Genomic DNA, 16,793 nt, shown 5'->3' on the forward strand with positions numbered 1-16,793 from the left:
GAGGGGGGGGGGAAAGAGAGAGGGGGAGAGAGAGGGGACAGGGAATCTGTGCACTGTGCTCCAGTTGCATTCTAAGTTTATTTTATACAGTTCTAGTAAAACCTACCTGCGCTTATGTTCTATCCCTTGCCCAAGAAAAAGAGATGCTTTATGCTTTGGTGATCACGTTATCAGTCAATCCCGTTATCTCCAGAGAGCTGTGAGCATATATTCTAAAGTTCTTCTGGTCCTCTCTAATTTGCAGACTCTCTTGTACATTCCTTTGCATTGTTTGTCCTTTCCAAGTGCACTATCACACACTTATTGAATTCTATTTGCCACTTTTATATCCACTTGAGCAGTTCATTGATCTCATTCTGTAGTATCAGATTTCTTCTTCCCTTTTCAATCTCAGCCAATTTTCTGACAATTTGGAAATTTCTTAATCATGAACCTACATTCAGGTTTAAATCACTATTGTATATCTTGAACAGCAATGAACCCAGTAAAGAGCTCTGGGGAACCCAACTGGCAACAGCCTTCCAATCACAAACCCACTTGGTGACGATTACTATTTGTTTCGCATCACTGAGCCAGTTTTGGACTCAACATTAAATTTTCAGACCATACAGAATCTTAACAAAAATCTTTCTTCTTCCCTCCTCAAACAAATCTAATCAAGTTAGTCAAACACAACCTGAACAAATGACACAAAAATTGGTGGTGTTGGTAATGAGGAGGCTGGTCTCAAGCTGCAGTCTGATATTGACCAGCTGATAAACTGGGCAAAGCAATGGCAGATGGAGCTTAATCCTAATAAATGCAAAGTGATGCACTTTGGGAGGTTTAATAAGGGAGGAATATATACAATGAACGGTAGGTCCCAAGGGAATACGGAGGAACAAAGGGACATTAGTGTGCAAGTCCATAGATCCCTGAAGGTGTCAGTACGTTAAGACACAGTGGTGATGTTGTATAAAGGAAGCTTGCCTTTATCAGCTGAGGCAGAGAATATAGGAGCCAGGAAGTCTCGCTAAAACTTTAAAACATTGGTTAGGCCACAGATGGAATACTGAATGCAGTTCTGCTCATTACAATATGAGAAGAATGTGATTGCCACAGACAGGGGGCAGAGGAGATTTCCCCTGGATGTTGCCTGGGATGTAAAGTCTCAGTTATGAGGAGAGACTGGATTGGCTGGGTTTGTTTTCCTTGGTACAGAGATGATAGAAGAGTACAAAATAATGTAAATTATCTAATTGAGGAAAACAATATTATGAGGGGTATAGACAGAGTAGAATTTGATAATGCACTGCCTGAGGGGGTTGTGGATGCAGGTATTCTTGCAACATTTAAGAAGCATCTGGATGAGTACTTAAAATGCAAGTGTATAGCAGGCTATGGATCAAGTGCAGGTAAATGGAATTAGTGTAGTTTAGTGTTTGTGGGTCAGCATTAAAATTGTGGGCCAAATGGCTTATTTCTATACTTTATGACTCTATCAAATCCATACAGACTTTCCTTGATTGATTAGTGCCTAAGGCTAAGCACTGAAGTGGACGATATCACATTCCTCTGTCATATGGAAGGAGTTAAATATTTCAATATTTACCTACACTGTTAAAGTCCATCACGTTTTAAGGTGTTCACACAGATATACATACAAATGGCAAGAGATAATAAAAACTTGTATATTGCAATGCCCATCACAGTTTAATTGTTAAATCTTGTTACTTCACAAATCACTATCTTTCAGTCACCTTTCAGCAGAACACAAAAGCACTGACAATGCGGTATTAAACTCTAATTGAGACAGACAGGTATAGCAACTGAAGTATGACTGGCCTTTAGGAAACACATGGATGGTTCTTAATTAGTAGAGTTCAAAAACCATAAATAATTTAAGCAGTCAGAATCTCGTCTAAACAATGCAACTATATAATTATGACATGATTAGATCAAGTCATTATTTCAAAACATTTACCTTTTGTTGTTAGCAACAAAAAAAAACTGATGGATTACTGTATCACTTTGACAATGTAGAGTACAATTTTGGAATCTCAAATCTATTGCTAAATTGCCCACTTCTCTTATTTCTAGCAGCAGATTCCATGTTACAAACATCTGCTTTCTGAACATAAGTAATAGACATTCATTATATCAGGCTGTTAAATCTTTTTATATTCAATATATACTTAATGACTTTTTTCCAATCAAAAGAAATCAATGAATTCTAAAATCCTTCAGTATATTTTGTGAAGTGTGAATTTCAGTTTCTCTCACAAACTCTTGTATTTGATTAAAAAATGGTTAGCAATGAACCACAAATCTGAACACAAATCTCATTTCAAGTATGTGTTTACATATTCTGTGAACAAGGTTGATCATTTGCACTACTGCAGAAGGAAGCCATATGTCAATGTCATCTTCCTCTATGTCAACACAGAAATCGTTCTAGACTATGCTCTTGATTATGTGAACAAGCAAAGTTGTATCAAGCCCCTAACACGCAGTCAAGTGTTCAAATGGTCTAATTTCATGATTGCTAGTAGTGAAAAATAAATAGCAATCTGTACAGGACTTCAATATGTGACAGATGAACCTCTTCAAATACCCATTCCCCTACATTTACCCCTTCACCTAATACTACGGGCAATTTAGCATGGCCAATTCACCTAACCTGCACATTTTTGGACTGTGGGAGGAAACCGGAGCACCTGGAGGAAACCCACACAGAAACGGGGAGAATGTGCAAACTCCACAGTCAGTTGCAAATTGACTTATGCTAATTACATTCTAACAACAAAAAGAAGTGAAGAGAACCACACTTACTGCAGGCAATTTGAACATGTATGTAAATTGTGAACTATGTCTTTAAAAAATGGAGTAGGTTTCAGAGATCCTGTATTTTTTGTTCAGCCCTCAATTGTTCCTAGCTGCCAATTTTTAGAGAAAGTAAACACAGAATTGAAGATTACAGTTGCTTGGAGTAAAAATTAGTTACTTAGCAAGAAAGTACCATGTGCTAAGTAACGTTGACATGAAGTTTCCTAGGTCAGTCTTGCCTGCCATAATGCCCACACATCACAGAACAATTTCTGAAACTTCATTAGGATGATCACCTGCAGATGTGACGGTAAAACATAAAGCTGTTTTTCAAGAGCAAGAGAGAAAACAGCAAGGTCCAGGCCAATTAGCCTGGCATCAGTCTTTGGAAAATGTTAAAATCTGTCAAATATTTTCAAGATACCTAGATACTCATATTACCAGAGTCAAAAAGCTTTTATGAAAGGAAAATAGGGTCTGACAAACTTATTACAGCCTTTGAGATATAACTCACAGGGTAAACAAAGGCGAACAATGACAATGGTGCGGCAAGGTTGCAATTCACAAAAGTTATTGCAATCAAAAAGGGCTGATGCTAGCACAGAGTCATAGATATGTAGCACGGAAATAGACCCTTCCGTCCAACTGATCCATGACGACCAGATTCCCCAACTCAATCTACTCCCACCTGCCAGCACCCGGCCCATATCCCTCCAAACCCTTACTATTCATATACCCATCCAGATGCCTCTTAAATGTTGCAATTGTACCAGCCTCCACAACTTCCTCTGGCAGCTCATTCCATACACGTACCACCCTCTGCATAAAAATGTTGCCCCTTAGGTCTCTTTTATATCATTCCCCTCTCACCCTAAACCTATGCCCTCTAGTTCTGGACTCCCCAACCCCAGGGAAAAGACTTTGCCTATTTATCCTATCCATGCCCCTCATGGGTCACTCCTCAGCCTCCGACGCTCCAAGGAAAAGACCCCCAGCCTAAAGGTCAAATCCTCCAACCCCGGCAACATCCTTGTAAATCTATTCGGAAAACTTTCAAGTTTCACAACATCTTTCTGATAGGAAAGAGACCAGAATTGCACGCAATATTCCAACAGTGACTTAACCAATATCCTGTACAGCTGCAACATGACCTCCCAAATCCTGTACTCGATACTCTGAGCAATAAAGGAAAGCATACCAAACACCTTCTTCACTATCCTATCTACCTGTGACTCTACTTTCAAGGAGCTATGAACCTGCACACCAAGGTCTCTTTGTACAGCAACTCTCTCTAGGACCTTACCATTAAGTGTATATGTCCTGCTAAGATTTGCTTTCCCAAAATGCAGCACCTCGCATTTATCTGAATTAAACTCCATCTTCCACTTCTCAGCCCATTGGCCCATCTGATCAAGATCCCTTTGTAATCGGAAGTAACCTCCTTCGCGGTCCACTGCACCTCCAATTTTGGTGTCATCTGCAAACTTATTCTCACATCCAAATCATTTATATAAAAGAGGAAAAGTAGTGGACCCAGCACCAATCCTTGTGGCACTCCACTGGTCACAGGCCTCCAGTCTGAAAAACAACCCTCCAACACCATCCTCGGTCTTCCACCTTTTCAGCCAGTTCTGCATCCAAATGGTGAGTTCTCCCTGTATTCCATGAGATCTAACCTTGCTCACCAATCTCCCATGAGGAACCTTGTCAAACACCTTACTGAAGTCCATATAGATCAGAGCAATTCAGGCAGCATCGGATGCTGCCTGAATTGCTGTGCTCTTCCAGCACCACTGATCCAGAATCTGGTTTCCAGCATCTGCAGTCATTGTTTTTACCTCCATATAGATCAGGTCTACCACTCTGCCCTCAGAATCCTTTTTGTTACTTCTTCAAAAAAAACTCAATCAAGTTTGTAAAACATGATTTCCCACACACAAAGCCATGTTGACAATCTCTAATCAGTCCTTGCCTTTTCAAATATATGTACTCCTGTCCCTCAGGATTCCCTCCAACAACTTGCCCACCACCGACGTCAGGCTCACTGGTCCATAGTTCCCTGGCTTGTCCTTATCACCCTTCTTAAACAGTGGCACCACGTTCGCCAACCTCCAGTCTTCTAGCACCTCAGTTGTGACCATTGATGATACAAATATCTCAGCAAGAGGCCCAGCAATCACTTCTCTAGCTTCCCACAGAGTTCTAGGGTACACCTGATCAGGTCCTGGGGATTTATCCACTTTTGTGTGTTTCAAGACACCCAGCACCTCCTCCGCTGTAATATGGACATGTTTTAAGATATCACCATCTATTTCCCTACATTCTATATCTTTCATGTCCATTTCCACAGTAAATACTGATGCAAACTACTCGTTTAGTATCTCCCCCATCTCCTGCGGCTCCACACAAAGACCGTCTTGCTGATCTTTGAAGTGCCCTATTCTCTCCCTAATTACCCTTTTGCCCTTAATGTGTTCGTAAGAACCCTTTGGATTCTCCTTAACTCTATTTGGCAAATCTATCTCATGTCCCCTTTTTGCCTTCCTGATTTTCCTCTTAAGTATACTCCTATTGCCTTTATGCTCTTCTAAGGATTCACTCGATCTATCCTGTCTATACCTGACATAGGCTTCCTTCTTTTTCTTAACCAAACCCTCAATTTCTCTAGTCATCCAGCATTCCCTATATCTACCAGCCTTCCCTTTCACCCTGAGAGGAATATACTTTCTCTGGATTCTTGTTATCTCATTTCTGAAGGCATCCCATTTTCCAGCCGTCCCTTTACCTGCAAACATCTGCCTCCGATCAACTTTTGAAAGTTCTTGCCTAATACTATCAAAATTGGCCTTCCTCCAATTTAGAACTTCAACTTTTAGATCTGGTCTATCTTTTTCCATCCTTATTTTAAAACTAATAGAATTATGGTCTCTCGCCCCAAAGTGTTCTCCCACTGACTTCAGTCACCTGTCCTGCCTTATTTCCCAAGAGTAGGTTAAGTTTTGCATCTTCTCTAGTAGCTACATCCAAATACCGAATCAGAATGTTTTGTTATACACACTTAAGAAATTCCTCTCCATCTAAATCCTTAACACTATGGCAGTCCCAGCCTATGTTTGGAAAGTTAAAATCCCCTACCATAACCACCCTATTATTCTTACAGATTACTGAGATCTCCTTACAAATTTGTTTCTCAATTTCCCTCTGACTATTAGGGGGCCTATAATACTATCCCAATAAGGTGATAATCCCTTTCTTATTTCTCAGTTCCATCCAAATAACCTCCCTGGATGTATTTCCAGGAATATCCTCCCTCAGTACAGCTGTAATGCTATCCCTTATCAAAAATGCCACACCCCACTCCTCTCTTCCTGAGAATATAGATACATAGATGGAACAATAAAATGCAAAGAGAACACAAAGATGAATTAGATGGGTTAGTGAATGGACAATAAATTGTTCGATGAAGTATTTTGTGGGGAAAGACAAGGTAGAAGGAAAAACAATAGTGAGAAATGATTAAATGCTAATGTTTAGAGATATGAGTATCCTTGTACAAGAGGTAAAAAAGGAATGTTAGTATTTATGTACAGAAAACAAATGGCATTTTGATTTAAAAACCAAATGAACTGCAAATGCTGTAAATCAGAGACAAGGTCAGCAGTCTGGCAGCATCTGTGGAGAGAAAATCAAAGTTAATGTTTCAGTCAGGTGACCCTTCAGAACTCAGAACAGATGCTGCCAGACCTGTTGAGTTTTTCCAGCAATTTCTATTTAAGTGTGTCTCGCATGTTATTTTGCTGCAAATAGCTGGAGTATAAGAGTTAAGAAACTTGGCTTCAAACTGTACAGGGCTTTAGTGAAGCAATACTTGAAGTACTGTGCACAGTTTTAGTCCTTATTTCCGAAAAGAAAAAATCACAAATACTTTGAAGGCAGTGGAGCATATGTTGACCAGATTGGTTGTTGGGATGATAGAGTTCTTTCTTGTAATGAGAGGCTGAACAATTGGGCCTATAACTTCTGATATTCAAAAAAAAAGAGGTGATCTCAGTGAAACAAAGGATTCTGATAGTAGATGTAGAGTTGATGTTTTTCCTGACTGAGACTAGAGCAAAGGAACATATTCTAGACATACCAGGTTGATATTATAAGACTAAGATGACGTGAAATGTAATGGAATCAAGGGATGGGGGATTGAGTGGGCAAGTGGAATGAAGGTCAAAGATCAGCCTTGATATTGAATGGCGGTGCAGGCTCACAAGAGCTCATTCCAGCTCCTCCTCATGTCCTAACATTCAAAGATGATCAAAACTTCTTCCGCCATTTATGTTCTGTTCACATCAATTAAATTAATGTCAACACTTTGATTTCAGAAGAAAATTGAACTATCATTATCATTTCTGGCTAAAACATGCCTGATAAATGATCAATCCAGTTGTCAGACAGAGAAAAGAAGGTGTATGAAAAAACAATTCATTAACACAGCACACTATCCTCATAGATTGCTGGAATGGGAAAAATGTCAAGAACCCAAAAGATTGAAAGGCTTTGCCGTTACTTTTCTCAAGTGTAGTTGGTGTTAATATATATATTGCCCCCAATATCAATATGTAATTATATAATTAATAACTATAGGTAAATCTTTTCAAGCGTATATAATTTTTCAAACTCTGTCAGTTATCTTCAGTAATATTTCATTTTATATTCATATTAATTCATTCAATAAACTAATTCATCTTGAATCCTCGTATCAGATTCTGTTGGAATGCTAGTCGGTATTCCATGAGCTTGGCCAATAAGGTACATGGCCATCGTTATGTTCTCATCTGGTTAACAAAACTATTGCTTTGTCCTTGCATTGGTAAAACAAACTGCGAGCTATTTAACCATTAACACACCTCTAATAAAGTTTTGTGGTAATCCTTGATTAACAAACCAAACCAATTATAAATCTTTAAGCAATGACTTTACTTTAAACAAAATTAGAAAGATATATGTAAATGACCACTGGATATACATTATTTCTCTTTTCCCTGGACTATTCACTTTAAAAGGAGCCATTTCTATCTTTTCTATAACCAAAGTTGATGAAAATGGAAAATATCAATATTAATATCACACCATTCTGAGCATATCTAAAGACTTACTCTTCTGCATATGTTATAGTTGGCAGCTGCATTGCCATCTATGCATGTGAAAGTGTCCTTTAACAATGAAGGCATTAACTGTTTCACTGAGGAAATTGGTTCTAATTTACAATTGTACAGAGTTAATATTCATTCTTGCCATTGTGGCCATAAAGATTAATGTAAAATGTGTTTCTATGAAATTAACTTATTGCAAAATATACACATCATATTCATTTCCCATGACAAAACAAAGAAAAAAGTACATCAAAGATGGAACCTGAAAACTATCAAGATAGAAAGGAACCACAATCTATATAAAAATACACTTACTTATTCCACGCATGTCGAAGCTTTTTAGAACTGTACTGTGTGAAACGATCTGCAAGAAAAAGAGATAGGTTAAGTGTCTCACAATGAACTATTTAACTTAAACACTGTGCCATTACCTTGAATATTAACACAGTTTCAGATTAGATTAGGAAATAAACATGAGATGCTTATATTCGAAATGGTTTGCATTTGCAAAAGAAATTTGAAAGGCTATATAATTACAACATTTACACAAACAGTATAAGGGATGAGAAGACACTAAAGAGGATACATCAGACAAATTTTTTCCTGTATCTGCAGGCGCTTCATTCTGCGCCTTTAATGATTGGAAGCTCTGAGCATCATTGTTCATTCTCTATGTAAATCTGATTTAATTTATCCTGCAAAACTTACCTGAGCAGATGCACTTGAATCATTAAATCAGGACTGCACACTAATGTTTCCAAAATTTTCACACTATCACAAATCCAGCATTTTGCAGAATGCAATTTATGTTCAGTGTAATGCAAGTCGATAGCTAACTTTACTAATTATCTTGGAAAGACTCTACAGTAAGAAGAAATAAGAGGTAGCTCAAGCCTCTGGCATTACTAGCTGGTGCAACACTGACTCAGTAGTTAGCACTCCTGCCTTCCAACACCAGGGACCATGATTCAATTGCTGCCCTTGGGTGATTGTCTGTGTGGAGTTTGCACGTTCACCCAGTGTTTGAGTGCTCCGGGTTTCTCCCACAATCCAAAGATGTGCAGGTTAGGTGGATTGGCAATGCTAAATTGTGCAGTGATGCACAGGTTAGGTGGAATAACAATGGTAAATGCAAGGGGTCTGGGTGGAATGCTCCACAGATGACCAGTGTAGACCTGATGGGCTGCGTGGCATCTTTCTGCACTGTAAGGATTCCATGATTATTTGCATCCAATCTACATTACATTACTAACAAGCAACCAAATTGCATTTGTGGATGACAAAACGAGAATTATATGAAGTTGTATTTTTCCCTTTGCAAGGCCTGGGACAGAGCCTGCTTGAATTAATGAGTGCAAATTCAGTCACCTCATTATGAAAAGGACTTTAACTCCTTTGCAAAGCTATGTTCAACAAGGATGGCTCTGATGTGTGAACAGTTATGAATGTACATGGAGAAAGTTGGACAGAGTTATTCAGAAAAGTGATAGAATTGAATTTTACAGAAATATGAATGACATTTACAAATTTGATGTTGTCAAACCTTCACTCTAAACTGAAATTAGTAGAAATAGATTTTTAGAATTAGAATCCCTACAGTGTGGAAACAGGCCCTTTGGCCAACAAGTCCACACCGACCCTCTGAAGAGTAACCCACCCAGACCCATTCCTCACCCTATATTTACCCCTGACTAATGCACTTAACCTACACATCCCTATATAGGTTAGGGATGGGCGATTTAGCATGGTCAATTCACCTGACCTGCACATCTTTGGACAGTGGGAGGAAACCCACAAAGACACAGGGAGAATGCGCAAACTCCATACAGACAGTTGCCTGAGGCTGGAATCACACCCGGGTCCCTGGTGCTGTGAGGCAGAAGTGCTAACCACTGAGCTGCCCTTAGTAGCTAAGGAAAGTTACAGAAAATGAAAAAAACAAATTCAAGACATAATTTGGTGGTGTCTGAGCAGAAAACATTGAGGAGTGAAATGAGATAGTGGGCATTTGACACAAACAACAGGAACTGGTTTATCAGCCTTTTGTTTCAGATCTAGTCTCAGTGTATTTAAGCATGGCCAGATCCTTTCCACAGTTACCAGATGCTGTTGCTGAGCTTTTTCTTTAAGTGTTGAATCCTTGCAGTGTCGGGATTGCTTGATTAGTTATGTATAAAATTATTGGCAATTGACTCAATCACAAGGAAGGAGCAGCATTACATGTCCAAGTTAGGGTGTATGCGACTTAGAAACCATTGGGATTTATGACAATAATGCTCCTGTTCTTCAGACCTGTAGATACCATGGAGCTGAGAAATGTTGTCAAAATAACCTTGGCACATTGTTGCAGGCCATAGTCTTGCATCACATTAGCTGAATGCGCTCAGCTTCTGCAAACTGCTGCAGTAGCCCCAATCCAGGCAAATAACAAATTGTCATTTGAATTGCCTGTCCTGAGACATGTAGAAAACTTTAAAGGGCATAGGAGGCAGGTTACTTAGCTCAGAACATCCAATCTCTGCCTTTCTCTTGCAAACACAACCTTCATAGGTTATGGCCAACGGAGAGCCATGAATGGTTAATTTTGTTTTGGTTGGGAGGGGGGGTTGGTGTGGAGGTTGTGAGGACTTTGAGTAGGGGTGAGGAGGGTGTGTAGCTGAGGTTTTTCACTTCTGAGATGGCCATAACCTGACATTTATATCATGCAATATTACTTGCTATTTGTTGCTATTCAATTTCTGGTTTTAACCAGGATGGACTGTTTCAGTAACAGGTGATGTGAATGGAGCTGAATACTGTGAATATGGTAACTAACTGCCCATGAGTCACCCTCATTTCTGCTTCTTCCTGGGTAGCAGGGCACAACCAGTACCCATCACAATTCCATCAAAACCAAATTAATCAGTTTCTTTGGGGTGAGAAACAAAGTTGCTCAAATGAGAAAAGTTCTTTCAAATACATTTCCAATTTCAAACCTTCTCTTCGCTTCAATTGTCCATTAAGATTCTTACCTCATCTTCAACTCCTCAGTTTCCATTTCTGGAAATATTCAAATAAACCCTAAGTCCAAGGACTCTCATAGGTAACTTAGGCTACACTTCAAAGACTAGTTCATTCTCTTAGGCTTTTTGTCTCCAATATGTCTGTCCTGATGATGTCACCTGCTTCTAATACACATTCCTCTTTCACAAACCAACAATTCCACTTCCCACAACCATGGTCGGCAGACCCCTTAACCAACTGTTCCATTTTGCACTCCTACTTTGACCATTTCATCATCTTCCCAATACCACAAATAAGGTTTCCTTGTCCTCATCTTCTCCCGTAACCACACATACCTTTCCTTCCAATCTGCATTCAGCATTCCAGTGATATCGTTCTCTTCACTATATACTTCCTCACTTCTCAATCATTACCTTCTCAAGCAACTTCCGACCAATTGCAGAAGCAATAACGCCTGTACTTTTTTACCTTCTCCCCCTATAAGACTGAAAACACCACACTCCAGAGTTGAACAATGATCTGCTTTTATTTCTCTGTTTTTGAATTTAGAATACCACATTCAGTGCTCAGAGGCAACTAAATGCAGGCTGACTCTGTAGGGCATGACTGTTCAGTCAGAATTTCTGGTTGTCATGTTAACTGTCCATCCCACTGCCAATCCAGCATCTGTCTGTCTTTGATCTCAAAGCATTGGCAGAATGAGATTTCAGTAAAGCTTGAAGAATGGCATTGCATCTTTTGATTAGAAACTCAGGAACTTTCTTGACTTGCTCATTTCAGACAGAGATGAAGAGGAATATCTTCTCTCAGAGGGTAGTGAATCTATGGATCTTTACTGCAGAAGCATGTTGAGGTTCATCCTCAAGTAAATTCAAGGCTGAGATAGACGAATCAAGAGTTAGGTGGAAAAAGCAGGAAAGTAGAGTTGAGGATGATCAGATCAGCCATGATCGTATTGAACAACAGGCTCAATGGCCCAAATGACCTATTTCTAGTTCTACACCTTATGGTCATATGAACTCTTCTATCATGTCATTTCTTTTGCTTTCTATCCTCCGCTTTCTTCCTCTTGTGTCCACTTTCCCTAATTCTTCAAATTACAACCAACCTTTTACTTTTCTGACAAAAGGTCAAAAGACTTGAAACACTGGTCAAAGTTTAAGGCCCCACATTTCTAGTTAACCTCGGGAGTCCCAGCAGCTGTTTAGATAACCACAGAAGCCAGAGTCACCAATCAACAGGGCAGACACCACTGCACAAAATGGCCACAATGTGACAGTGGCAATTATTGTGGGTGGGTGGGGACAATCAATCCTCCTCCTAAATGACCTTAACCTTTTTTAACCTCTCGGATCTCTCCCACTTTGTGCTGCAAACCTCAATGGAGACACCATCATGGCTCTCCATGTACTTTAACAGAGCCCACTTCTGACAGCATGGCTGCCAATTTTGCAATGCTAAAATGCCTTCTACCCGTCCTCCTGACCTGGGAGCCAGCACATTGTCATGAACTGAACATTGACTCCAGAACTCAGTCACTTATTTGGATGCTTCCTCTGTCACTCCCACAAGGTCCTGCCAACGATACTTCCAACGTCACAACCCGTGGCTCATCCTGACGATGCAATCAGAGCTCATTCACAAAAACTCTGCCCACTGATTGAGCTTACCTGCCTCAGTTGCCAGATATTTACAACATCTTTTCCTTTTATTTCAGATTTCAGTGCTTTACTTTTACATCACAAAATGCAACATTTTGTTTTGCCACACACTGACTTAGTATGGTGGCTCCAAACGCCTTGGATTATTTCCTCAAGCGATGTTACTGGCACAAAGTACATCACTAATAAATGTTTTACAAATTAAAACTTATTTGTCTATGCATATTTTAGATTAGCCATTAATAATTTAGGAAATATTTGATGTGTGGGAGGAATCTGTCTCTATTTAAACCAGATTTACTGCACAGGATCAGAATGCTGAACCATAGAAACAGGATATTCAGTTCACTCAATTCAGTGTATGTTGGCATTTCACTCAACATGAAACATTTAGTTACAATTGCATTCTTGCTTGCTCCTCTTACTTTTTAATATTCTTTTCTTCCAGTAATGATCCAATTCTTTTTTTCCAGGCTTCAGCTTTAACATGTTTGCAGGAAAAGAAATTCACATTCTGACCAGTGTAAATGAAGTTTCTCCTTGATTCCTTTATCAATTAATTTATTTCAATGATATCTCACCAGGAAGTGAAAACAAGCCATTAGTCTTACACATTTTAATTCTAAGTTCACCTTGTAATGTCTCTCCAGTTGATGCAAAGCATCAAGTGTGTTATTGTCGTGGCCAGTCTGCTTGTCACCTCTTGCTTTCAACTCTAACTGCTGGCTAACAATATAAACTATGATGTGAAGAGAGCAGAGTCTGTAAGTCTCTGACCGATACATAGGAAGCTTTATGTAGGTTCTCCCCATCTTGACACGCTCTAACTGAATAACTTGCAGCTCCAGACCAAACTACAGGGGCTTGGAAGCCGAGATCATGCCACTGCCACCATCATCCCTAGATTTACCACTCTGAATCCAGGGACGCTACATGGCTACAGAGGCCTAACAAGCCATTCAGTTCTTTCAAAACTGCTACAAAATCTAAAGAAAGGAACGAAACCAGACAGACCATTCAGCATTGACCTATGCAGTAGAAATGACAACAACTGTAGCCCTGTTGACTGTGCAACGCATTTCCAATTTTTGGCACTATCCCCAGATGTTGGTAAAGCTATCCCACAGACTAGGAGAAAGTGAGGACTGCAGATACTGGAGATCAGAGGTGAAAAGTGTGGCGCTGGAAAAGCACAGCAGGTCAGACAGCAGAGGAACAGGAGAATCGACGTTTTGGGCATAAACCCTTCATCAGGAATGTCAAACTATCACACAGGCTAGCCAAGTAACAATTAGATATCATCATACTTGCGCAATTATTCCTTACAGACAACTTCCCAGATATCACCATCTCTGGTTACATTCTGTCCCATTAGCTGGACAGATCCTGATATAGCCACAGCACAATGGTACACAGTCAAGTGGAAACTATCCTGAGAGTCTTCAACATTCACTCTAGACCCAATGAAGTCTCATGGCATTAAGTGAAATAGTGGCAAAGAAATCTTCTAACACCTACTGCCTCCCCCGTCAGTTGGGGAGTCAGCATTCCTCCATATTGAGCATCACTTAAAGGAAGCATCGAGCATGGGAAGGATACAGAATGTACACTGGATGGGACACTTCTAACTAATTCAGTGAGCCTCCTCCAAAAACACATTCCAAATCAGTGACCTGTATCACCTGAAAGAACAAAGGCAACACATGGAACAGAAAACCACTACCTGCCAGTTGTCCTCCAAACTACCCAGCATCTTGACTAGAAATTTATTATCACTGTCATGAGGTCAAAATCCTTTAAGTCTCTTCCATATAAGACTGTGGACAACTCTATGCTCCAAACTCTGCAGCAGTTTAAGAAAGCCACTCACTACCACCACTTCCAGGACATTTAGGAGTGGGCAATAAATGCTGACCTACCCAATGATGCCCACATCCCATGAAAGAATAAATATGAAGGAGTAAAGAAAGTAACAGGTCCTGCAGCAACCATATCAGCCCCCTTGAAGACAAAGATGAACATTGCACCAAGGAAGCACATGGAAAGATGGATAGAGCAATACCTTGAACTCTATACGATGGAGGATGCTGTCACTAAAGAAGCCTTAAGCCCCATTCCAGACTTTCATATCATGACGGACATGGAAGTTGCTCTGACTAGTTCATCTCAGTCATTGGGAAACGACAGCATTCCATCTGAAACTGTCCAAAGTGGAAAAGCAGCAAGTGCCTCTAAATTTGGGCATTTTTGCTTCTGTAATGTGTCTTTAGATCAAAGAGCTTGGTTTGCCCTTCATACGCCAAATCCATTAGCATCACATGTAAAATGACATACACAATAACAGGACCAACCAAGACCTTGCCACTCAAGTCTCCTCCCACCTTTCCTCACAAGCCTCTTTCCCATTTACCCGACATGATTGTCTAGCATCTACACTACCTGACTGATCAGATTGTGGCCTTAGTTTCATTTGCTGCCTATCCCCAAAACACTCAACTCTTTTGTCAATTAAAAATCTGTCATCTCACCCCTAAAGATATTCCACAGCTCCCTCCTTAATAACAGATTCCAGCCTTTGCCAACATCAGATGTTAGACCAACTAGCCTACAGTTTTTCAAGTTCTATCTCCTTTCTTTCTTGAATAATAGTGTAAAAACCTTGCATTTTCCAAACTATTGGGACCTTTCCAGATGTTCTGCAGCTTTGGATGATGACAAACAATGTATTCACTACCACAATCCCCATTTTTTAAATGCCTGGGACACAGGCCAATTGGTCCAATGGTCTTGTCAGCCTTTAGTCTAAACAGTTTTCTCATTTCTTTCTCTTTCGTGATTGTGACAGTATTAAGTTGCTCCAACCCTTTACTTCTTCATTTTTTGAGAGATTTTTGGAATGTTTTCTGCAGCCTGTCCTGCAAAAATGGATTAAAAATAATTGTTCAGAGTCTTTACTAAGTCCTTATTTCCCCTAATTAATTCACCAAGGCCCAATGCTCACTTTAGCTTCTTTTATTCAAATATAAAAGATCTTATAAAAACATTCATTATTTCTCACTAGTTTCCTTGAATATTTAATTTCCCCTTGTAGTTTGTTTTTGGTCACACTAACACTATGGTTCTGAAATTGCCCCAATCTTTTCACCACCACTAGATATTGAGAGGCACAGAGGTAGATTTTAAAGACCATCTTAAATGGGTTGAGCCGGGCAGCTAGTAAGAGAATTTGAGTGCTTTGGGCCTATGCTACTGTAAACACTGTCAGCCATTGATGGTGGAAATGAAGGGAACTGGGAATGATAACATGCCTGCGAGATTGCTGGGGCTGCAAGATGTCAGAGCAATAGGGACAAATGAAACAAAGGAGGGATTTAAAGACAAGGATGAGAATTTTAGAATTGTTGCGATATTAGATTAGGACTCAATGTTGATTAGAAATTAGAGAGATCAGATATGGATCTTATTTCTTTGAAAGCAGTTCAGAGAAGATTCACGAGGATGATCCCTTGTATAGAGGGAATATCTTATGAGCAAAGGCTAAACAGGATGGAACTCTGCTCACCAGGAGTTTTGAAGAATGAGAGGTGATCTTATTAAAATATATAGGATTTTTACAAGGCTTGACAGGATAAATTTTGAAAGGATGTTTCCCCTCATGGGCAAGTCCAGGACCAAAGACAGTCTCAGAATAAAGAGTTGCTAACTTAAGACTATGGTGGGAGGAACTTTTTCTTCTCGGAGTGTTGAGAATCTTTTGAACTCTTTGCCATTATCCCCCCAGCCTTATCCCACGTACAGCTCTCCCCCTCACCCACCCCCCCTCCCCCGATCTGTTCTAACCTGTTCATCTTCCTACTCACCTATCTGCTCCACCCTTCCCACTGACCAATCACAATAACTCCCCTCCTGCATCCACCTATCCTTTCCCCTGCCCCAACCCCCGCCTGGGCTCCCTCCCCAGTCTTGAGAAAGGGTTTCAACCTGAAACATTGACTTTCCTGTTCCTCAGATGCTGTCTGACTTGCTGTGCTCTTCTAGTTTCACATCCATTGACAGGGAGATATTAAGTCAGATGAAGACAAGCTTGGACAAAGAGTTTTGAGGACTGTTTTAGAGAGAAAGTGAGGCAGACAGAAGTAGGGAGAGTGTTCCAAAGCTTAGGCCCATGAAATCTGAAGGC

The 16,793-nt window shown here is 40.0% G+C and overlaps 1 protein-coding gene across 5 annotated transcripts in view; it reads right to left on the reverse strand.

The window, feature by feature from the left end:
- Positions 1–16,793, reverse strand: part of cdk14 (cyclin-dependent kinase 14) — a 659,453-nt gene that overhangs the window by 223,974 nt on the left and 418,686 nt on the right. For all 5 annotated transcript variants that reach the window (XM_043690284.1, XM_043690286.1, XM_043690285.1 and 2 more), the window contains one exon: positions 8,265–8,313. In XM_043690284.1, coding sequence (XP_043546219.1) covers positions 8,265–8,313 — 49 coding nt within the window. The remainder of the gene's footprint in view (positions 1–8,264; positions 8,314–16,793) is intronic.

This window comes from Chiloscyllium plagiosum, chromosome 5, assembly GCF_004010195.1.
Source record: "Chiloscyllium plagiosum isolate BGI_BamShark_2017 chromosome 5, ASM401019v2, whole genome shotgun sequence".
NCBI classification, from domain to species: domain Eukaryota; kingdom Metazoa; phylum Chordata; class Chondrichthyes; order Orectolobiformes; family Hemiscylliidae; genus Chiloscyllium; species Chiloscyllium plagiosum.